The sequence below is a fragment of the Mixophyes fleayi genome, chromosome 7 (assembly GCF_038048845.1).
Source record: "Mixophyes fleayi isolate aMixFle1 chromosome 7, aMixFle1.hap1, whole genome shotgun sequence".
NCBI lineage: Eukaryota > Metazoa > Chordata > Amphibia > Anura > Limnodynastidae > Mixophyes > Mixophyes fleayi.
In genome coordinates, this window is record NC_134408.1 from 41,815,721 (window position 1) to 41,835,032 (window position 19,312).

At 38.9% G+C, this 19,312-nt stretch overlaps 1 protein-coding gene across 1 annotated transcript in view; it reads left to right on the forward strand.

Moving 5' to 3' along the window:
* The window catches only part of SMG1 (SMG1 nonsense mediated mRNA decay associated PI3K related kinase), a 140,010-nt gene that overhangs the window by 69,049 nt on the left and 51,649 nt on the right, over positions 1-19,312 (forward strand). Inside the window, exons 20-32 of the mRNA XM_075179748.1 lie at positions 407-606; positions 841-1,037; positions 1,593-1,754; positions 2,083-2,237; positions 2,727-2,866; positions 3,037-3,238; positions 4,052-4,158; positions 4,473-4,620; positions 6,252-6,411; positions 6,693-6,813; positions 13,847-14,095; positions 15,352-15,636; positions 15,808-15,952. Coding sequence (XP_075035849.1) covers positions 407-606; positions 841-1,037; positions 1,593-1,754; positions 2,083-2,237; positions 2,727-2,866; positions 3,037-3,238; positions 4,052-4,158; positions 4,473-4,620; positions 6,252-6,411; positions 6,693-6,813; positions 13,847-14,095; positions 15,352-15,636; positions 15,808-15,952 — 2,271 coding nt within the window. The remainder of the gene's footprint in view (positions 1-406; positions 607-840; positions 1,038-1,592; positions 1,755-2,082; positions 2,238-2,726; positions 2,867-3,036; positions 3,239-4,051; positions 4,159-4,472; positions 4,621-6,251; positions 6,412-6,692; positions 6,814-13,846; positions 14,096-15,351; positions 15,637-15,807; positions 15,953-19,312) is intronic.

Here is a 19,312-nt window from a genome sequence, read left to right on the forward strand (position 1 = left end):
AGAAAAATATGTAATTAATGGAAGCATTAGCATTTGACAATAAAATCATACCTGGCAACATTGACAATTTTGCAAAAATGCAACAAAACTAATCACATCCTTGATCCACGCATTTGCTACAAAATCGCACCTCTTTCACCGTGGGCCTTTTCTTCTCTTTTATTTTATTGCTGGAAATTGTGAAAGTTGGGACTGTAGGCAGATTGTATAGATGACTAGTGCCAACCTATCCTAAGCACAGCCAAAGAAAAGCCTAAGTTTTCCGTTCTCAAGGACCAAGAAGGTCTCGAATATCCTGCCACTTATGCCTCGGCACACAATGGGATATCTTCTTGTTGGTTTGGCACATCTTTGTTTTATATCCATAAATATGTGTGTTTAAGCATGATTTTATATTTACCCCTAGGAAGGATAATTGGCTGGAAAGGTTGTTCTACAGCTGCCAGAGATTGGATAAACGAGACTCTTCACTCATTCCACGAAACCTGCTGAAGACAGAGGCTGTTCTGTGGCAGTGGGCTGTGTGGGAAGCTGCTCAGTTCACTGTCCTATCCAAGTTACGGACGCCTTTAGGAAGAGCACAAGATACGTTCCAAACTATTGAAGGTATTCCATTCCTCCAGTGACTGTATGTATGATATTGCATGCAGCTTATATATACACCTTTTGGTTTGTTGTCTTCCATATTGTGCTTTTGTTTTTACTGTATTGCTGAAGAGGCTACATATGTTTTTAGCTGTGATTTTGTGTTTTTTTTTTTTTTTTTTTTTTTTCTGACTTCCCCCTAACTTTTTTACTTGCCTGAAATGTACTTTTATTTTATCTTGCTTTTGTCTGGAGGGATTATTCGAAGCCTGGCTGCTCACACTCTGAATCCAGACCAGGACGTTAGTCAGTGGACAACTGCAGACAACGACGAAGGACATGCCAATAATCAGTTACGCTTAGTGCTTCTCCTTCAGTACTTGGAGAACCTGGACAAGTTAATGTACAATGCCTATGAAGGATGTGCCAATGCGCTAACTTCACCTCCCAAGGTTCGTACACTTTGCTAGTCAGACCATTTACTGTAAAGTTTGGGTTGTGCATTCCGTTTCTGGATATTTTTTTTCTGAAGGAACAACTTGAAGCGGGATTTAATGTAAACTACAAGAAGCATTCCTCTTGTATATGAAAGTGATCAATTCTGTTTTAAATATTGTAGTATAACATTACAATCCTAGTATCTGCTTGCCATATTTTGTAATAACAGAAGTTCTGTATATTCTGCGTGCAAAGAAAATTCTATTAATGAAAGTGTTTAGCTCAGTCTGTTTATTAGAGGTTTTTTTTTTTAAAAAAAAGGGACAGCTTATTTACAGATTCAAGTCAGTAAGTTGGATATGGGAATGGCCTTTCACATACATGCGTAAGTGTTCAGCTAGCCACTTCTGAGTGATTTTCTCAGTTTATGGAAAGGTAAAGTGCTGTGTTCTACTCCATTACTTATTACATATTTACTTCAGGGGCAGAGGTGGTATCTCATTCAGTTTGCTTTTGCAACTTAAGTCTCTTCCTTGCCTATTTAAATTTGTAACTTTTGTTATTCAAAGGTCATCAGAACATTCTTTTATACTAACCGACAAACGTGCCAAGACTGGCTCACTCGAATCCGAATTGCCATCATGAGGGTGGGATTATTAGCCGGTCAACCAGCTGTAACAGTCAGACATGGCTTTGACTTGCTCTCAGAAATGAAGAACCGTGGACCTCAGGTAATTGCTTCAGAATTAACATTTGTGTGGGGTTGGGGGGCATAAGAGCGTTAAATATTTCTTTGCGTATGGTAAATGCAAACATTCCCTCATATATCAAGGCAAACTCTAAAAATAGATGAAAGCAAATAATTATTAAAGCAAGATTATCACAAAAAACGCACATGTGCTCAAAAATGTGTTCTTAATGCATATAACAAAGTAAATAACTAAATATCATGAGTGGCAAGCAAAACATAAAATACACAAATACACCTTAAAAACAAAATCAGTTAAGGTGTGCATATGGCTTAATTGGTGTAATATATATTATTTTGAAATCTTTTAGGGAACTGAACTTGAATTGACAGTGATGATGGTGGTCGAGGCACTTTGTGAACTTCAGTGCCCAGAAGCTATTCAGGGGTTAGCTGTGTGGTCTTCAGCCGTTGCTGGAAAAAGCCTTTCTTGGATCAATTCTGTAGCTCTGCAAGCAGATGGACGGTATGTTAACCTGCTTAGTGATATTAAATTCGTTGTTTTATATGAAACGTCCGCTAAGATCATTAATCAAAACAAAATGACTGCTCTCTGGACTTTTCAAGTTTTCATGGAACGTCCACCATTCTTTTATTTCTACCACATGACTGGCATGGGTGCTGTATATATTTTTGTTAATAAAATCACTTGCCCTACTTCCTCTGTATTGTTACTGTGCAGGTAATTGCAGTTTAGCCTAGCCAGGCCAGGGGAAAGTAGCTATGGTTGATTTGAGTTGGCGTGCAGGCTTCTGCTGGCATAAGTAATAGTATTGGTACTGTCAATCGGACAGGATGGTGTTGCAGGGCTGGAGCTCAAGGCTAATATCTCTACACTGCATTCCTTTGATTTTGATGGTTTCACATGGCAACTGGTGGAACCACATTAAATTTTTAATTCTATTTAACCTAGTTTAGTTACTCTTAGTAGTTCATTCTCTGTTTTGTTTGGTAGGTTTGAGAAAGCAGCAGTAGAATACCAGGAACATTTATGCGCCATGACTGGGGTAGACTGCAGCACCTCAGGATTTGATAAGTCTGTTCTGAAATTGGCCAATTCCAGCAGCACATCTGCTAGCCCCAAGCATTCAAATGGTATGTATTGAAATATGTTCATTGGATTGTAAAACCTCCATTATGTAGATAGTGTGCCATATTAGTTGTAGAATTATGTCATTGTGTTTGCTTAGAAGTCTTGTTAATGATAAACACTAGACTGATTGGAAACACTGTGGACTCATTTGTCTGTGTTTTGTGCTGTGTAGGGGATGCCCGTAAAACTGTTCTGACAAAGCCCAGTGACCCTTTGCCTGACGTCATCAACTACTTGGGTAACAAGGCCACTGAGTGCTACATTTCAGTGGCTGACTGGACTGCAGTCCAGGAATGGCAGAATAGCATGCACGACCTGAAGAAAGGGCCATTGGGAAGCTGCATTAACCTAAAAACAGACCTCAACTATATAAAGTGAGTACTCTGGTATATCCATTATGAGCTGTACAGTGTTTATTCCCTTCTTTAAATTTGAAAACTCTTTACTGGGGAGACTTGGCACAATATGTCACACTAACAAGAAAATGTGTACAGTTTTGGCATAGACGTTTCATATAAACTTCAAGATATGCAAAACTTGACAGTGGGCTTGTAATGGAAAGTAGAAATACATTCCTGGAGATGCCAGACTGTCCGGAGTTTATCAGATAGTGAAACTGGCATAGTAAATGTCACACCCGACTTTTTACAAATCGGCCTTTTGACCACCATGAGCTTGAATAGACGTTGAAAGGCTATATAGTGGCATGATAAAACTGATAATGGTTGTCAAGCCCCATCATCCAACGGATGGTGCAAGTAGGATGAATGAGTCTCGGGAAGCCTCGCTTGGGGTTGGCAAAGCCCATCCCTAAAGAAACGTATTTTATTTTAGGTCACCTATTTAGTTTTTAGTAATGTTGGCCTTTAGGAGTAATATGGGCTCCTCATAGTACAACATTATAAGGTTTTATAACCTAGTGTCTGGATTATAACAGGAAACTGGGGAGCCACACTTGCTCATTTTATTCTTGATAACTCCTCAGTACACCCCTTATTGAAAGTTACTGTTAATATTGTGATATACTATACAAATATTGTGACTGGTAAACTTTAACAAGAGTGAGGGAATAAATAAATTGGTGACAAAATAAGCCTTTATTATGTAATTACACTGTAATAACTTACACAATTCTTGATCTTTAATATTTTAGTATATAAAATATAATTGTTTATGAATTTTAACAGGGCTTTAAGCAGTTTTGAATACGGAGAGTTCCTTGAATGTACAGAACAGCTGGAATTGCTGCCTGGGGAAAATCTAAATCTTGTAACTGGTTCCAAGGACAAAATAGGTAAAACCGTTTTATTTCTGTTAAACTTTCTTACTGCTTTTTTATTATTATTATTATTATTATTATTCAGTCTGATGTTGGCAGGAGCAATGCTGTGAGGTGTGTGACAAAATAAAGTGGACAGTTTGTGCTGCCATCTGTTGTGTTACATAAAGTGTAAAAATACACTATGTAATTTATTGGACTTGCAACTGGCTGATTCTCTCACTTTATTGGTACACCTGGTTTAATATCGGGCATAATATTTCTAAGGTTTTTTTAGCAGTATAAATTTTTGACATTGTACTGGAAGTGATTGTTTTTTTTTTTTCTAGACATGAAGAAACTTCTTACCAACATGCTTAGTCCTGATCCCAGGGAGCTTCAGAAGTGTATTGAGGTTCAGCTAATGAGAAGCTCTGTGTGTTTAAGATTACTTATGGATGACGCGGAATACGAACAGAAGTGGCAGACAATATCTGAGTGAGCATTCAATTTGGTCATTTTGTTTCCTGCATTGTGGTACACTGTTGTGGAGAGCCTCCTGTTGAGGTCTAGGTTTGCGCACATGTGATACCTGACTATGAACTTTGAAATAAAACATCTTAGAACAGAGATTATTAATTTCCCTGTAATTGGTCCAATTTGCTTTACGTCTAAATTTTGTACTAGAGCTCACTTTGCAGTTTGTTTGAGTAACCCTTTTCCACCTCTTACTTTGGCTTATCTGCATACTTTAAAAGTAAACAAGCATGCTGAGTTGTGCCAGCATTGTTCATTCATCATCATCACCACCATTTATTTATATAGCACCACTAATTCCGCAGCGCTGTACAGAGAACTCATTCACATCGGTCCCTGCCCCATTGGAGCTTACAGTCTAAATTCCCTAATATACACACACACAGACAGACTAGGGCCAATTTGTGAGCCGCCAATTAACCTACCAGTATGTTTTTGAAGTGCATGTGCAAGTATTATACTCGTGAACATTCACTGTTCAACAGCATTTGCTAAAATATCGGGACTTCATGTAGGCCGCCAAAATTGCAACCATTAAGGGGGGTATTTGTATGTGTCTCTCAAGGCAACCACATGTGCATCAAAAGAAACCAAAGCAATTTTATCTCTTCAGCTTACTCATGACAAACGATAGCCATAAGGTCATTAACTCACTCCTTTTCAATCCCTTTCCTAGTTGGACATATCCCTACATCTCCTTTAGCTCCCAGTACCCAACACTATTTTATTAGATATAATGTTTTGCTGTCTTCTCTATTCCCTTACCTGTAACAACTAACTCATAAATGGCACTCCTCTACATTCCTTAACTTAGGGGGCAATTTAATTAGCCACTATGTTCCTTAGACCATTGCAGCCGCAATATTTTTACAGAAATCTCCATAGAGGTGCAAAGAAAAATGAGCGGAGATATTGTCGTAGTAACGGTAAAAATGCGCAGCCGCGATGTTCTGAGGAACATCATGGCTATTTGAATAACATAACCTTTTACTGATCACATCTTCACAATGCAGTGGCGGATGTTTATGGAAACTGCTACAAAGGTAACAAAAACTGACTTGTTGCTATTGGAAGCTCCTCCTTTTCTACGGTCATTTTTGTTAGTACAGGCCCAAAACTGAAAACAACTGGATGCTATTTGTAATGTTGCCTGTTGAACAATATTATGGAAATATCCCCCAATAGATTCATTTTCAAATTCATGTTTGTGGAGTCCCAGTTAATTGGAGTTATTTAGCACTACATTCTAATCTCTATGATAATGGTGTGAGCTCTTCTGCAATACTCACTGGACAGTCTACTGTGGACTGATCCACTGTTAATGGGAATGCAGCTTATCAATTCACACTAGACCACTTGAGATATAGTTACAAAAACTTTTCTGCTTTTAAACTGTGAACAAAAGATTTTGTTCATAGTAACCAGAGTGTAATGTTTCTAGTGCGGTATAGGAAATGATTGGTTGGGAAACACCAACTTTTCTTTGTAGATGCCTGTAAAACTCCTTTCATAGCCTCCACCCTCCTTGCCTCATGTCACAAGTTGTTGTATATGTTGTTTCTGATCTCCTGCCACTTTTTATTTAAATGCAGAAATCTCACAAAACATTTGAAGCAAACAGCACGTATAGCGATGGGACCACTGAGACTCTCTACGTTGACTGTATGCCAGTCACTTCCAGTTTTGGGAACATTGCAGTTATACTGCTCATCATCTCTGGAGAGTACAGTGTCCAGCAAACTCTCTTCTGAGGTAAATCTGCTTTTAGTCCTTTTATTATATATTATGTGTGTGCATATGTATGTCTATATATGTATATATTTTTTCCCAAGTATCAACAACAATCCACAATTGAAATCTAAATTGTTATTACATTAGATGTAAAAATGTGATTTAATCTTACCAGTTTCATAGAGGACTGCATTCATAAAAGCTTTTCATAATTAAGTTTTGCACATTTGCCTGATTTTTTTTTTTTTTGATTTTTTTTTTTTTGATTTTTTTTTCTCCCCTTTCAACGCCATCTCCCACAGGACTGTCTAATACCTCTCTTCAGTGAAGCTTTGCGGTCATGCAAACAACATGATGTGAGACCGTGGATGCATGCTTTGAGATACACTGCCTTCCAAAACCAACTTTCTGACAAATTCAAAGGTAGGGTTTATGTGCGTTATCATTTTACATTTTTAAACTCTTAGTTGAAGTGGTTTCATAAATTCATGTTGTAGGGAATTTTTGAATCTGATACAGGGGACAAGATTTTATTGTCTAGTTCAGTAACTGTATCACATGTTATGCAGTGAGATGAAACTTGATCTTTTTGATGGTATTACACATGAACTGATTAAATTGGTGGGTAAAATAAAGGTGGCTGATGATGCTTCCGCCTTGTCGCAGCCACATACTCTCCCTACCACCAGCTGCAATTGTTATCCCACTACCTCATGGTTCAGCTGTTCCCCGGACCTTTTATATTATAAGCTCATTTAGGCTGCGCTATCTATATATTCTTTTTTTACGTCATTGTTTATCATTTGTTTCTATTATTATTGTTGGCACATTTTAAATAAAATACAATAATGAACTCATGGAATGTAGTGAAGCAAGCTTGGTGTTTAGTTCTAGAACTATTTTACAGGTCACCGTTGTTAAATATGGCACAGAATAGAGCACTAAGTATCACACCAAAACATACTTTTATTGTAAAGTAAAAACATAAAACCAAAGAGATGGAATCTGATTTAACAATCCAGGGGTATGGCACAATCAAAACAATTGACTGCAGAACATATATGTATATAATCATCCTATAAGATAATTAAGCCTTAAGCAGAGTTCCAGTAGTTGTCACAAAATACGGGACGATGGATCCTTATAAATTCCTGGGCTAGAGTCTCTCTTTAGCACAACTGCATGTGAAAATTTTTGAAGTGTAGCGAAAGTATTTATGCAGAAGCAAGAATGATAAATAGCTCCATAACAATTGCAGTACTTAGCCCGTGCTCCAGTCTGTGGAGAAGGAGAGAATGATCATCGGTCCTCTAGTCCAACCTGTGAAATATACTAGGAACCGCTGCCAATGCTGGATCGATGTAACGCCAGGGTTTGTAGATATCGATAACCACCTCGTGGATAATAAAATAGCCTGACTCTCTTCTCTGCCAGATACACAGCCGTTTCAACAGAAGTAAATCGTACAATGCGATATCAATCACTCCCAATCAAAAAAGATCTGCATTCATAAAATCGGCAAGAGCAGCACCTTTGGGGGCATATCGTCATAGTCTTTGTCACAGTTGCTCGATAAATAACCGAAAGAACTAATAAAAGTTTGTAAAGACAAAAAACTTTTTGGGGGAGATGGATATTAATTCCAATAAGGAGAGGAAAACCGCCCTAATATAGCAAATAATTAAAGCTACATATATCAGCTATTCAACAAACAACTAACAAATAACACTAAACATTAAATGTAAAATACATAGATCTAACTTTATAACTACTAGATACGAATCGGGACGTAAATCAAGATACTTCTCGAACAGAAAAAACTCTGTATCTGCTTCTCATAGGCGAGTTTCCCATCTTATAAATCAGACGGATAGTCATCCTGCCCCAAGAGTTAGAGAAATGGACAATTGGGGCTGGTTTTTTTGGACCAGATATTAGATGGAGACATAAGACAATATCTTTGTCATATCAGTATGGGCAGAATGAGGATACCATGAAAGGGTCCAGGTTTTGAGTGCTTGACTTTTGTGTTGATTCCGTTTCTTTGACTAAAGATATGGCTCCATCTGCCCCCATTGGTTCCTCTTTTTTTAGGGAGAGGCCATTGCCCTCATTTACACCATCAGAGAGTACAAGGACCAAATTCATATACACCCAAAAGATTAAGAGAAATCAATTAGAGGATCCAGGGGAGGGATCCTCAAATCAGCTAAAAAATATGCACATGCATTAACTGGTAAGAGAGTTTTTAACGTATCTTTGAAGGTATTGTCTGAGACTGAATTAAAACTTCTACAAAAGGAATTGAAATTTGCTCCAGCAACCAAACCAAATTTATTTAATTTGTTTGTGGACCTTAAGAAGTATATGAGAACTTTGAGCCGTACGTGCTATTTTGCATGTAAGGCTATCAAGAAGTCGAAGCATGACGTTTTTCCCCATCATTTTAGATGATGAGAAGTTGGCTCTTAACACATTTGTAATCTTTAAGGGCAGAACATGGAGTTCAGGAACCCCTTCATTAATGAATGTATTTGATTTAAACTCCTCTTCAACAGTTGGGAAGTTTAAGAACAAATCAAATTTTTATCCCTTACAGTTTAAGGGTCCATACATAGAGAGCTTTTATAAATGCACTATGTAAGACTTCAGAAAGATGTGCGAGAAGGCAATGAGAGAACCCTTTAGAGATAATTTAACTTCCCAGGAGAGGAAGGCGTTAACTATCTTAATTAGTGATGCTACTGTTATAATAAAACCAGCCAATAAGGGTGGGGGAGTAGTGGTACAAGACGGCAGATTACTATAAGGAAGCAATGTGGCAACTAGACGATGCACGTTTTTATACGAAACTTGTTAGAGATCCTACGCCCACCTATCAGTGGGAACTCAGATCCTCATTAGATGCTGCCCTTTCCAATAGGCTGATTACTAAAGAAACCTTTCGGTTTCTGTATGCCAAATTTCCTGTGGTCCCTACTTATTACCGCTTACCAAAGATCCATAAATACCTCTCTTCACTTCCTGGGAGACATATTATCTTTAGTGCGGGGTCTTTAACGAGCAATCTTTCTTTTTTTGTTGATTCCTATCTCCAGCTTATTGTTTCTACTTTGAAATTGCATATCAAGGACACTACTGTTTTTTTTAACTTTGATACAAGTTATTGACTGGAAGTCATCTTATAATTTCCTCACTTGCGATGTTGAATCATTGTATTCAAATATTCCACATCAATTAGGTATAGAATCAATCAAGTATTTTTTGGATAGATAAGATTTTAAGAACTCATTGCCATGTGATTTCCTGTTGTCATACAGTTTATTCTGCATTGTAAGTTTTTATTTGACTCCCAGTATTATTTACAGGTGTTGGGTACGACCATGGGGACCAGGTTTGCCCCAAGCTATGCAAATCTTTTTATGGGGCTCTTCAAGGAGCAATACATATGGGATTCCAGTTATTGGGCGAACCTGGTCCTCAACGGCAGATATATTGATGACCTTTTTTTTGTTTGGGATGGTGATTCTGATTCTATTTTCCAGTTTCTTTTGCACTTAAATTCCTAGAAATGTGGTCTATTGTTTACTAGCAGCTACCATCGATCAACTAGCAATTATTTGGATATTACTTTGAAGATCTGTCAAGGAGTTATAGTTGCGGAAAATGATTCCAAGGAAATTGATACTCTTTTTTTTGCATTACAAGAGTAGTCACTATAGACCTTGGAGGGACAATATCCCAATGGGTCAATTCCTCCCTATCAAGAGGAATTGTTCTCAATTTGACGATTTTAAGACACATTCTGCCAGGCTATACAAATTATTTCAGGAGCAAGGATATCCTAAATATATTTTGGATAGGGCCTATAATGAAGTGAAAGGGTTGGATAGATTTTATTTACTCAACCACTCTTCTAAGCAGAGACAGCAAGATAAATCTATGGTCTTTTTGACCCAGTTTAATAGTTATGTAGCACCGTGGCTTAGTGGTTAGCACTTCTGCCTCACAGCGCTGGGGTCATGAGTTCAATTCACGACCATGGCCTTATCTGTGTGGAGTTTGTATGTTCTCTCCGTGTTTGCATGGGTTTCCTCCGGTTGCTCCGGTTTCCTCCCCACTCCAAAAAACATACTAGTATGTTAATTGGCTGCTAACAAATTGACCTCATTCTGTGTGTGTGTTAGGGAATTTATACTGTAAGCCCCAGTGGGGCAGGGACTGATGTGAGTGAGTTCTCTGTACAGCGCTGCGGAATTAGTGACGCTATATAAATAAATGGTGATGATGATGAGATTAAGCATATCTTGAGGAAAAATGCCTCCCTGTTAGAATTAGATGAATACATTGGTCCATTGGTGACCAAAGATAGTTTAACAGTGTTCAGAAGACTTGGGAATTTAAAGAAAAAACTAGCACATTTTTTTTTTAAGAACAATGTCATACCAATTTTCCCCACTAAGGAACCTGCTGGAGAAAGATGGTTGGGAAGACCCAATGGTTTCTTTAGATGTGGGAAATTAAGATGCATTTCCTGTTTGCTGATCACAAGACAACTGAATTTACTTTTACTTCAGGTGCAAAATTTTCAATTGATAAAGTATTGGTTTGCCAATCCACTTTTGTCATCCATTTGATCAATTGTAAATGTGGAATTCAGTATGTGGTTTGTACAATATGATCTGTATGTGTACGATTCCAGGAACATCAGTGAAATATACTGAAGAACGTCAGAATACATACTTTATGAGCACATGTGAACTCTTGTCAAGTGAATAAACTTAAAAGTGAGGGCCATAGAACAGATTGGCACTACCAATAGAGGTAGAGACAGGTTTACTTTGCTGTGTAAACGTGAAGCTTACTGGATCTTACTACCTTGAACGATACTATAGAGTTAAATAACCTTCAAATTTTTCCTCATGTATGCTTTCTCCAGCATCCTATTCTTTTACATATTAGGCCAATGTTTGGGCCTGTGTTTGTGTGAAGTTTGACACCAGTAGATGTTGCCTACTATTAGTGATTTGAGACAATAAAGATTTATATATGGTGATCTTTTTCACGGTGTCTTTTTCAGTGAATGACCTAGATGTAAGGGTTAGTAAATTGTTTGATAACAATTTGCGAATGTGTTTCCTATATTGTTCAGTGGCTCCAAATATTATCATCCCGAGATGTGAGACATGATTATTTTCACACATTATTACATTGGCATATAAGTTTTCATTAGCCTATGAGCTTACAAGTTCCAGTATTTGTAGCTTATTTTTAGGTTCTTTAATAGCCTTTGACATTTTTAGATTTCCTTTTCAGGTAATTCGGTATCCAATATTAATACTGTAGGAATAATTATTCATATTAATAATATTTTCTGTAGGATTTGTTTATTTTAATATTTTATTATATAACTCATTTTGATGGGGATTTTGAGTCCTTTATGTATTTTACATTTAATGTTTAGTGTTATTCGTTGTTTGTTGACTAGCTGATATATGTAGCTTTTATTATTTGCTATATTAGAGCGGATTTCCTCCCCTTATTGGAAGTAATATCTATCTCCCAAAAAAAGTTTTTTGTCTTTACAAACTTTTGGTAGTTCTTGCAGTTATTTATTGAGCAACTGTGACAACAACGATGAGAATACGCCCCCAAGGGGGCTTCTCTTGCTGATTTTATGAATGGAGATCTTTTTTCATTGGGAGCCGTGTTCTACGTGACTAGTTGAAATACTATTGGAGGGCTCAAGTCACGTGATCCCGGCATTATACTATAAAGAAGCCCAAAACTATCGCATTGTATGATTTACCTCTGATGAAACGACTGTGTATCTGGCCGCGAAACGCGTCAGTCTATTTTATTGTCCACGAAGTGGACAACATAACATAGTATATCAATATAAAATGAACCCTAGGTTCACCATCTTTATTCCTAACACTATCCTTGCTTTACATATGTTTCCTTAATAAGAATTACTATTTATAATATTGATTTAACTTTCAGAGATATCAGACAATAGCTACACAGTTAAATGTGTAATTAGTTAAATCCTACATTACAAACACATATAGCTTTATAGATATATATTATCAATGATACTTATCAAATCCAGGATCCAATTCGTTATCTGCAATGTAGGGAACGTTCCTGTAGTATAGAATCCTTTCCTGTAGCTTAGTGTAGGTTTTCAATAGTATAGTGTATGCCTAGTCTTTTCTGTAGTGTAGTTCATTTTGTGTAGTGCAGTGTATATTTTTGGAGTGTAGTGTATCCCTATATAATATATATTTTCTGTAGTATAATATATATTTTTTGTAGTGTAGTGTGTTCCTAGTGTAGTGTTCGGGTAGGGTAGTGCTCGTTGTCCAGGAGTAGTAGGCAGACAGAGGGGCAGTCTCAGGTCTGGGTTTTATAGTCCACACCCAAAAACTCCCAGTGGCAACGTGTGTCTGGTGATTCACCACATACATGTGGATGTTGTGTGTGTGTGTGTGTGTGTGTGTGTGTGTGTGTGTCCAGGGGTGGTGATGTCATCACTCCTGGCGTTTCTCCTCACTGTGTACGTGCCGAGTTGAGTCAGCGCGCACAGTGGGGTCCTGCTATGTAACTGCACATGAGCCTTCGCAGTGTGGCATCGGTGGGTGCACTGTAGGTACTACGCATGCTCACCTCGCACACACTACGGCTCCGACAGTGCAAATGTGCAGAAGTGTATTTTTTTTAATCGTATCTTAAATTAAATAGTTATATGAATAAAGTTAAATAGTGGAACTCTTGGCACAGACCATTATGAATCTTGTAGTGTTTGGGCTGCTGTCCATGCTTCCAAGTGCTGAGAATGAGAGAAGGCATCGCTGAGAGCCCAACAGAAGATGGTGCAAGGTCCGCATGAACCCTGCAGGAGCTATAGTGTGAGAAGGGAACAATTTGTAGTAAGGCTGCTTTAACCTGATTGTCCACTTGGGAATAAGAGAGCAACAGCGCCAGACCTCTTTTTTTGAAGCACTATAAGGATTTAAATGAATGGTGCTTTGCCCCCCTATGGTCCCAGTGGAACAAAGCACCATAGCAGAGCTCAAAGAGCTCTGGTTGTGGTAGCTGCAGTATTGCAAAACTGGAGCCTGACTTCCAGATCTGGGACAGACAAAGTCAGAGAAAAGGATTGCATGTTAAACACAAGCAAAAATAGCAACCTTTTATTTAGTAATTTGAAAGCATCTTACAGCAGTGAGAGTTGCTTCATTTCATACAACACCTATGTAGACCTATTTTATCTCTTTATATATATATATATATATATTTATATATATATTTTTATTATTTGCTGAACCTACTATGAATATTTAGCTGTTAAAGAACAAACATTGTGGTTTAGAAAAAAAACTTTTTCTAAAGAAGTCTGTTTCCTTTGTCTGCCTTAATGTATGAAACCTATTTGCCTTCTGATAATTTTCAGATCAAACGGTGTCCGTGAAAACTCATCTGATGGAATTGGGCTTAACAGCTGCTAAATGTGCCAGAAAGCGTGGAAATGTCACACTTGCCGCTAGGTTGCTTGCCCAATGCAGCAATTTCCATCTTGGACAAGTGTCCAATGCCCAGGATTTAGTCACTCATTTCAAAAAGCTCTCGCTCCATGGACAGATGGATGAGAAGTGGGGACCAGAACTTGATATTGAAAAAGCTAAATTACTGTATGCTGCAGGTCAGTATGAAATAAACTCCTATAATGGGATCACAATTCTTCTATGCGTTTCCACCTAGAAAAATGCCAGACACAATAGTATTGAAAAGGCTGCTGGTTCTTTGTGTAATAATGGAATTTACCTCCCCCTCCCTCCCCCTTTTGTAATATTTGCTTCATGATAAAAGCAATTTTGACTGCTTGGTTTCCCCCACTATAGTAGACAGAGGGAGGGAAGCAAAGTAATGCTTTACCATTCTTACATTACTCTATTGGTTTCATTTCAAAATCATTAAAATTTATTTTTAAACTGGGATTTAGCACATTGCAGAAGTAGCACATTGCAATAATCTAGACTACATTTGTCACTTTTACATTCCAATTATAAATCAACAATAATAATTTTTGCTATCACCCTCCATCATTTGTGTTTGATATGCCTAAAACACATTTTTTTTGTATGTTCGCAATTTTCGGTTTTAAAGTTAAAACTCCATTTCTCATGGTCACTGGACAAAGGGAACATCCATTAATTCCAGAAAAAAAACATATTGTTGTTCTTCTGATGTCCTCTATTGCTGCTTAAGAGTTTCTAGAGACAGTAGGGATTGTGATTACCATGCATCTGGAGCAACTAGACTTTATTTTTGCCTGTTTCAAAGGTTAATTAAGATTTCTATTTCCGTAATGTTTTGTGATCTGGATTAATATATAACATCAGGTAGTTGTAGTAGTAGATAGACTTAATATAGCAGTTAGTTTCCTGGCACTTGCACCACATTAGTTTCTGTGACACAAAGGGGAAATGGAGTTTGAGACTCTTTCATGGTGACACAGATGGAAGACTTAAATACAACTGTCTGTAGTTGGGACCATAGCTTATCAAATATGGTCACTTGGAGTATCTCAGAATTTCTTCCCCAGTCTGATCAGAGAGGGACAACAGGAACTGCTTATGTGTGTAGATAAACTTTGCCACGTACATTTTTAAAAATATGTTCTGTTGCAGCATGTGGTTGTAGGGATCTTTTGGATATGCTCTACTGGATGGATGAGTGTCCTGGAATGTTACAGGAACTATTACTGTCCTGTCCGAGGAGTTTAAAACAAGAATGGGACAAGCTTTCTGTAGACTTCTGTGTCTTCGCAGGCTCTTAAAACCCATTGAGTAATGCAACCACTGCAAGGATTGCATTACCCACCACTCTTTTAGGGTATAGTTTTACATGACTGCAATATATGAATTTGTTAAGGATCACAGATGTTTACATTGACAGGTCAATCCACTCATGCAATGGAAATGCTGAGTTTATGTGCCATCTCCTTCTGTAAATCTGCAAAAGCGGAGTATGCAGTGGCAAAATCTATCCTGACTTTAGCTAAATGGATCCAAGCAGATTGGAAAGAAATTTCAGGCCAGATGAAGCAAGTTTACAGAACGCGGCAGCAAGCAAACATCACTAGTCTCTCTACTTTGGGAAAAAATGTGCATACCTTGATTGATCTGCCTCCTGTTAATGCCTTGGAAGAAGAATATCCATGCATTGAAAGCGAATCTACAGGTGAAATAGCTCACATATGTTTTTTTGGGCAAGTTCATAAGTTTGTATAGCTTCTGTGAAATATTAAAACAAATTCTTCTATGGAACAGGCTTCTGCCAGCTGTTAATATTTTTTGAGTTTTATTCCCAAAAACATGACTTTATATTTGTAATTTATTGTCTTTACATCAGTGAACATTGGCGTGGGTGAGCCAGACTTCATACTGGGCCAGCTGTATCACTTGTCTTCTGTGCAAGCCCCTGAAGTAGCCAAGTCTTGGGCAGCATTGGCTAGTTGGGCTTATAGATGGGGAAGAAAGGTTGTAGACAATGCTAGGTAAGTGGCGTTGCTTTGTCTTTACAATATACATAAGGTTCAATACCAAGTTTTGTTTCTGAATTCTGAAAGGCTGTATGTAAAGTTGAAAAACTGGAAATGCAGCCTATACAGTTGATCCATGTATGAGATGTTAATGTTTAGTAAATTTGGTTAATATAAAATCCTTGTGCCCTCCAGCAAAAAAAAACTCAGCCAGCTCAGCTTATTGCTAGCTTATTCTTATAATAATTTGTCGTTCTAGCTAAGAGAATACGTTACACTTAAATGTAATGTCCACTTTACGTAAAACTGTTTGACTTAAAATTCTCATGCCCCATTCTCCCCCATGCAGGCACCTACCCTTCCTCTGTTAGTTGTCAAGTTACATTATGTAAATGCTGAAATATTTTTATGATAATTTGGCCTGAGTGATCTATTGGCTGTCTGTGGGTATATTCACCTAGTAAAGTTCTGAAATGCTGTTCTGGCAAATATGTTAATATACTTTTACTCATTCTTTCATGGGGAACACTGGGGTATAGAGTGCAGTGATAAGTGCTTGGGCACTTCAAATTTAGATGCTTTCCTCCATTTTCTGTCACCTCCAGGCCTGGCCATGGACATACTCCCCTTTCCAGACATTAAAAAACCTGTCTCTTTTGCAGCTCCACATCTTCCTGGATTGTGCAACGGCTTCTGTCTTCACCTTTTTCTTGTTTTTTTTTTTTTTTTTTTAAATGCTTGGGAAGGGTAGTTTGTCCTTGGTCAGGCTTGGAGGTGAGACAGTGGCAAAGATTTTTGCCTACTCTAGATGTCATTCAAAATTGTCATGTGGACAGTCTGGGGCCTATGCTCTCTGCATGGCATGTGAGGTGGAGAACCAGCGGCCACTGAGATGGCAGATCTGGCCAGGCTATTTCAGCGTTGGCTTCTCTGCCCCTCCCACAGCAGCCTCCAGGAGCACAATTTTCTCCCCAATGTGTCTCCACCAGGACCCTTCAGGTTCTGCACTTACAGCACAACATGCTTGGGCTCAGGACCTTGCAAGGTCTGTGTAGGGTGTAGTTCAGGTATCTTCCTTTTTGGAGAGGTTTCTACCAACTGCCACAATGTCTAGACTGCATAAAAGTCATCTTTCAGGGGTCCCAGTTGACCCCTGAGGGATCTAATTCTTATTTTTCTCTCCAGGATGAAGGGGAACTGGCAGAGGGTTCTGTCACTGAGGTTTAGTTGTGTCGTGACAAGGATTCCTTCAGAAAGCAGGGAGTGGATGACATCAGGCAGACATTTGCGATTAAGGACCGCAGGAATCAGAGATTCTGAGCAGTTTGCTGTACAAAAGAAAAAATGAAACACTGTTTTCTTTCCCTGATTAGCTCAATAGAAGGATCTGACTTGCGAAGAGTCTGCTAGATCTTACTGTAGATTTCAGGTCTTGCACAGATTGCAGATTCTTTATCGTCTTCTGCGTGAGGATATGCGAAAATGATGATGCTACCAAAGCGCACAGATCCAAACCATCACCATTCTGATATCGAACTCTGCTACCATGTCTGACAGCATGGATAGGAAAATTGAGGCCCCCTTTTATAACTATTTACATGGCAGCAGGTGCCTCGCTTAGACACATATTAGCTTCAACTTCAGTCAGTAAGGCAGTGGGGAGGTGGACAGAGCAATTGGCAGTGGGTCTGGATTCTGTCATATCAAAAGTGGATTTGCTAACTGTGGGGGAGTATCTAGGGAAAGACGCCATTGATATGGGGCTCATCTTGTATTTCAGTCTTGGCATGTTGTGCACTCTAGCTCCAGACTTGGGAGGCGGACATGAAGTCCAAGAGAACCCTGTCGTTTCTGCCATACTCTGTGGAGTCCCATCCTGAACTGGAAAAAGATCATTGCCCTGGCGACATCATCTTTGCCCCTGTTAATGTTCCTTTGCCTATGGACCCTAGATTTCTTTTCTTTTTTTTGTACCTACATTAAGGCAATGGGTCAGTTCTCCGCTCCCTAGAGAGGAATGCAGAGAGGTAGATTTGCTTGGGTGGGTAGATGTTCAGCTCCCAAGACCTCTGATTAGCAGTCAGCATGACGGACAGGGTGTCCACTGGGTTCTCCTATGGTTGAAGGCAGTCTGCTTCTCTTCCGGCACCAGTGGTTCAATTCCCAAACAGACACCTAGGTGAGACTTGTGGTAAGTCAGGGATGCATATCATAGATCTTCTGAAATCCTCGCCCAGGTGTTTTTTCACCACTGGCCTTCCCAGAAAAAGGATAAAATATTTTGCTATAAGGGAAGCCATTCAGACCTTATTACTGTAGTAGTTATTCCTGTTTTACAATGGTAGAAAGGATTGGTTCCTTTCAACCTATCCTGACCCTGAAATCCTTAAACTTTCAGTTGCGAGTAGACAGGTTCAAGATGGAGGCCTTGAAGTTGGTCATCAACAACATGGAACAGGATGAGTTCTTGGTGTCCGTCAGTGCCTTCTCAGTTTCACATTCCGTTCCATCACTATTAGTTTTGGGTCCTACTCTTCGGCATGGTGACAGGGCTGACAGTGTTCACAAAGTTCGTGGCAGTGATGGTAGCCCTTTTCAGATCCAGAGGGGTGACTGTCATCACTTACCTGCTGATCAAGGCAAACTCCTTGAGCTTTCTTCAAACTCATGTTCAGGCGATATCTCGGGTTTTAGAAGCTGACAGTTGGATCACCAATTATAGGAAATCCAACCATTCCCAGCCTATGATTTTGCTGGTGTTTCTGTTCAACGCTCCACTGCATACTGTATTCGTATCAGAGGACAAGATCCTCTCTCTACTGGGACTGGTGAACTTCCTGTTGGTTTGCAAACAGGTGTCTGTTCACCTCTGCATAAAGGTCCTGGAAAAATGGTTTCTACCTTTTGAGGTGCACAGTTCCATTCGCCACTCTCACCATTTTGTGACCAGACAGATGTTTTACAAAGGTGTGTTCATCAATCCACTTGTGGCTGAGAAGCGACAACCTCAATCGTGGTTGCCATTTGGGACTGGACACTGGTGAAAATGGATGCCAGTCTTTGCGGAAGGGGAGGGAGGAGGGGGGGGATAGTGTGCTTCAGTATCAGTTCAAGTTCTTACAATAAATGTGCTGAAACTTAGGGTGACAGCGCTCTAGCCGCAGTGTGGCAGTTCTTGTTAAGATTCAAGCAGACAGTGCTGCGACAGTGGCTTACCTTAAATCACCGGGAGGGCAACAAGAGAAACTAGTAGGATTATGTAATGGTCGCAGCAAAACGTTCCAGCCAGTGCAGCACTTTTTATTCCAGGTGTAGAAAACTGGGTAACAGATGTTCTCAGCAGATAGAGACCCTTCATCCCCGGGAATGGTCCAT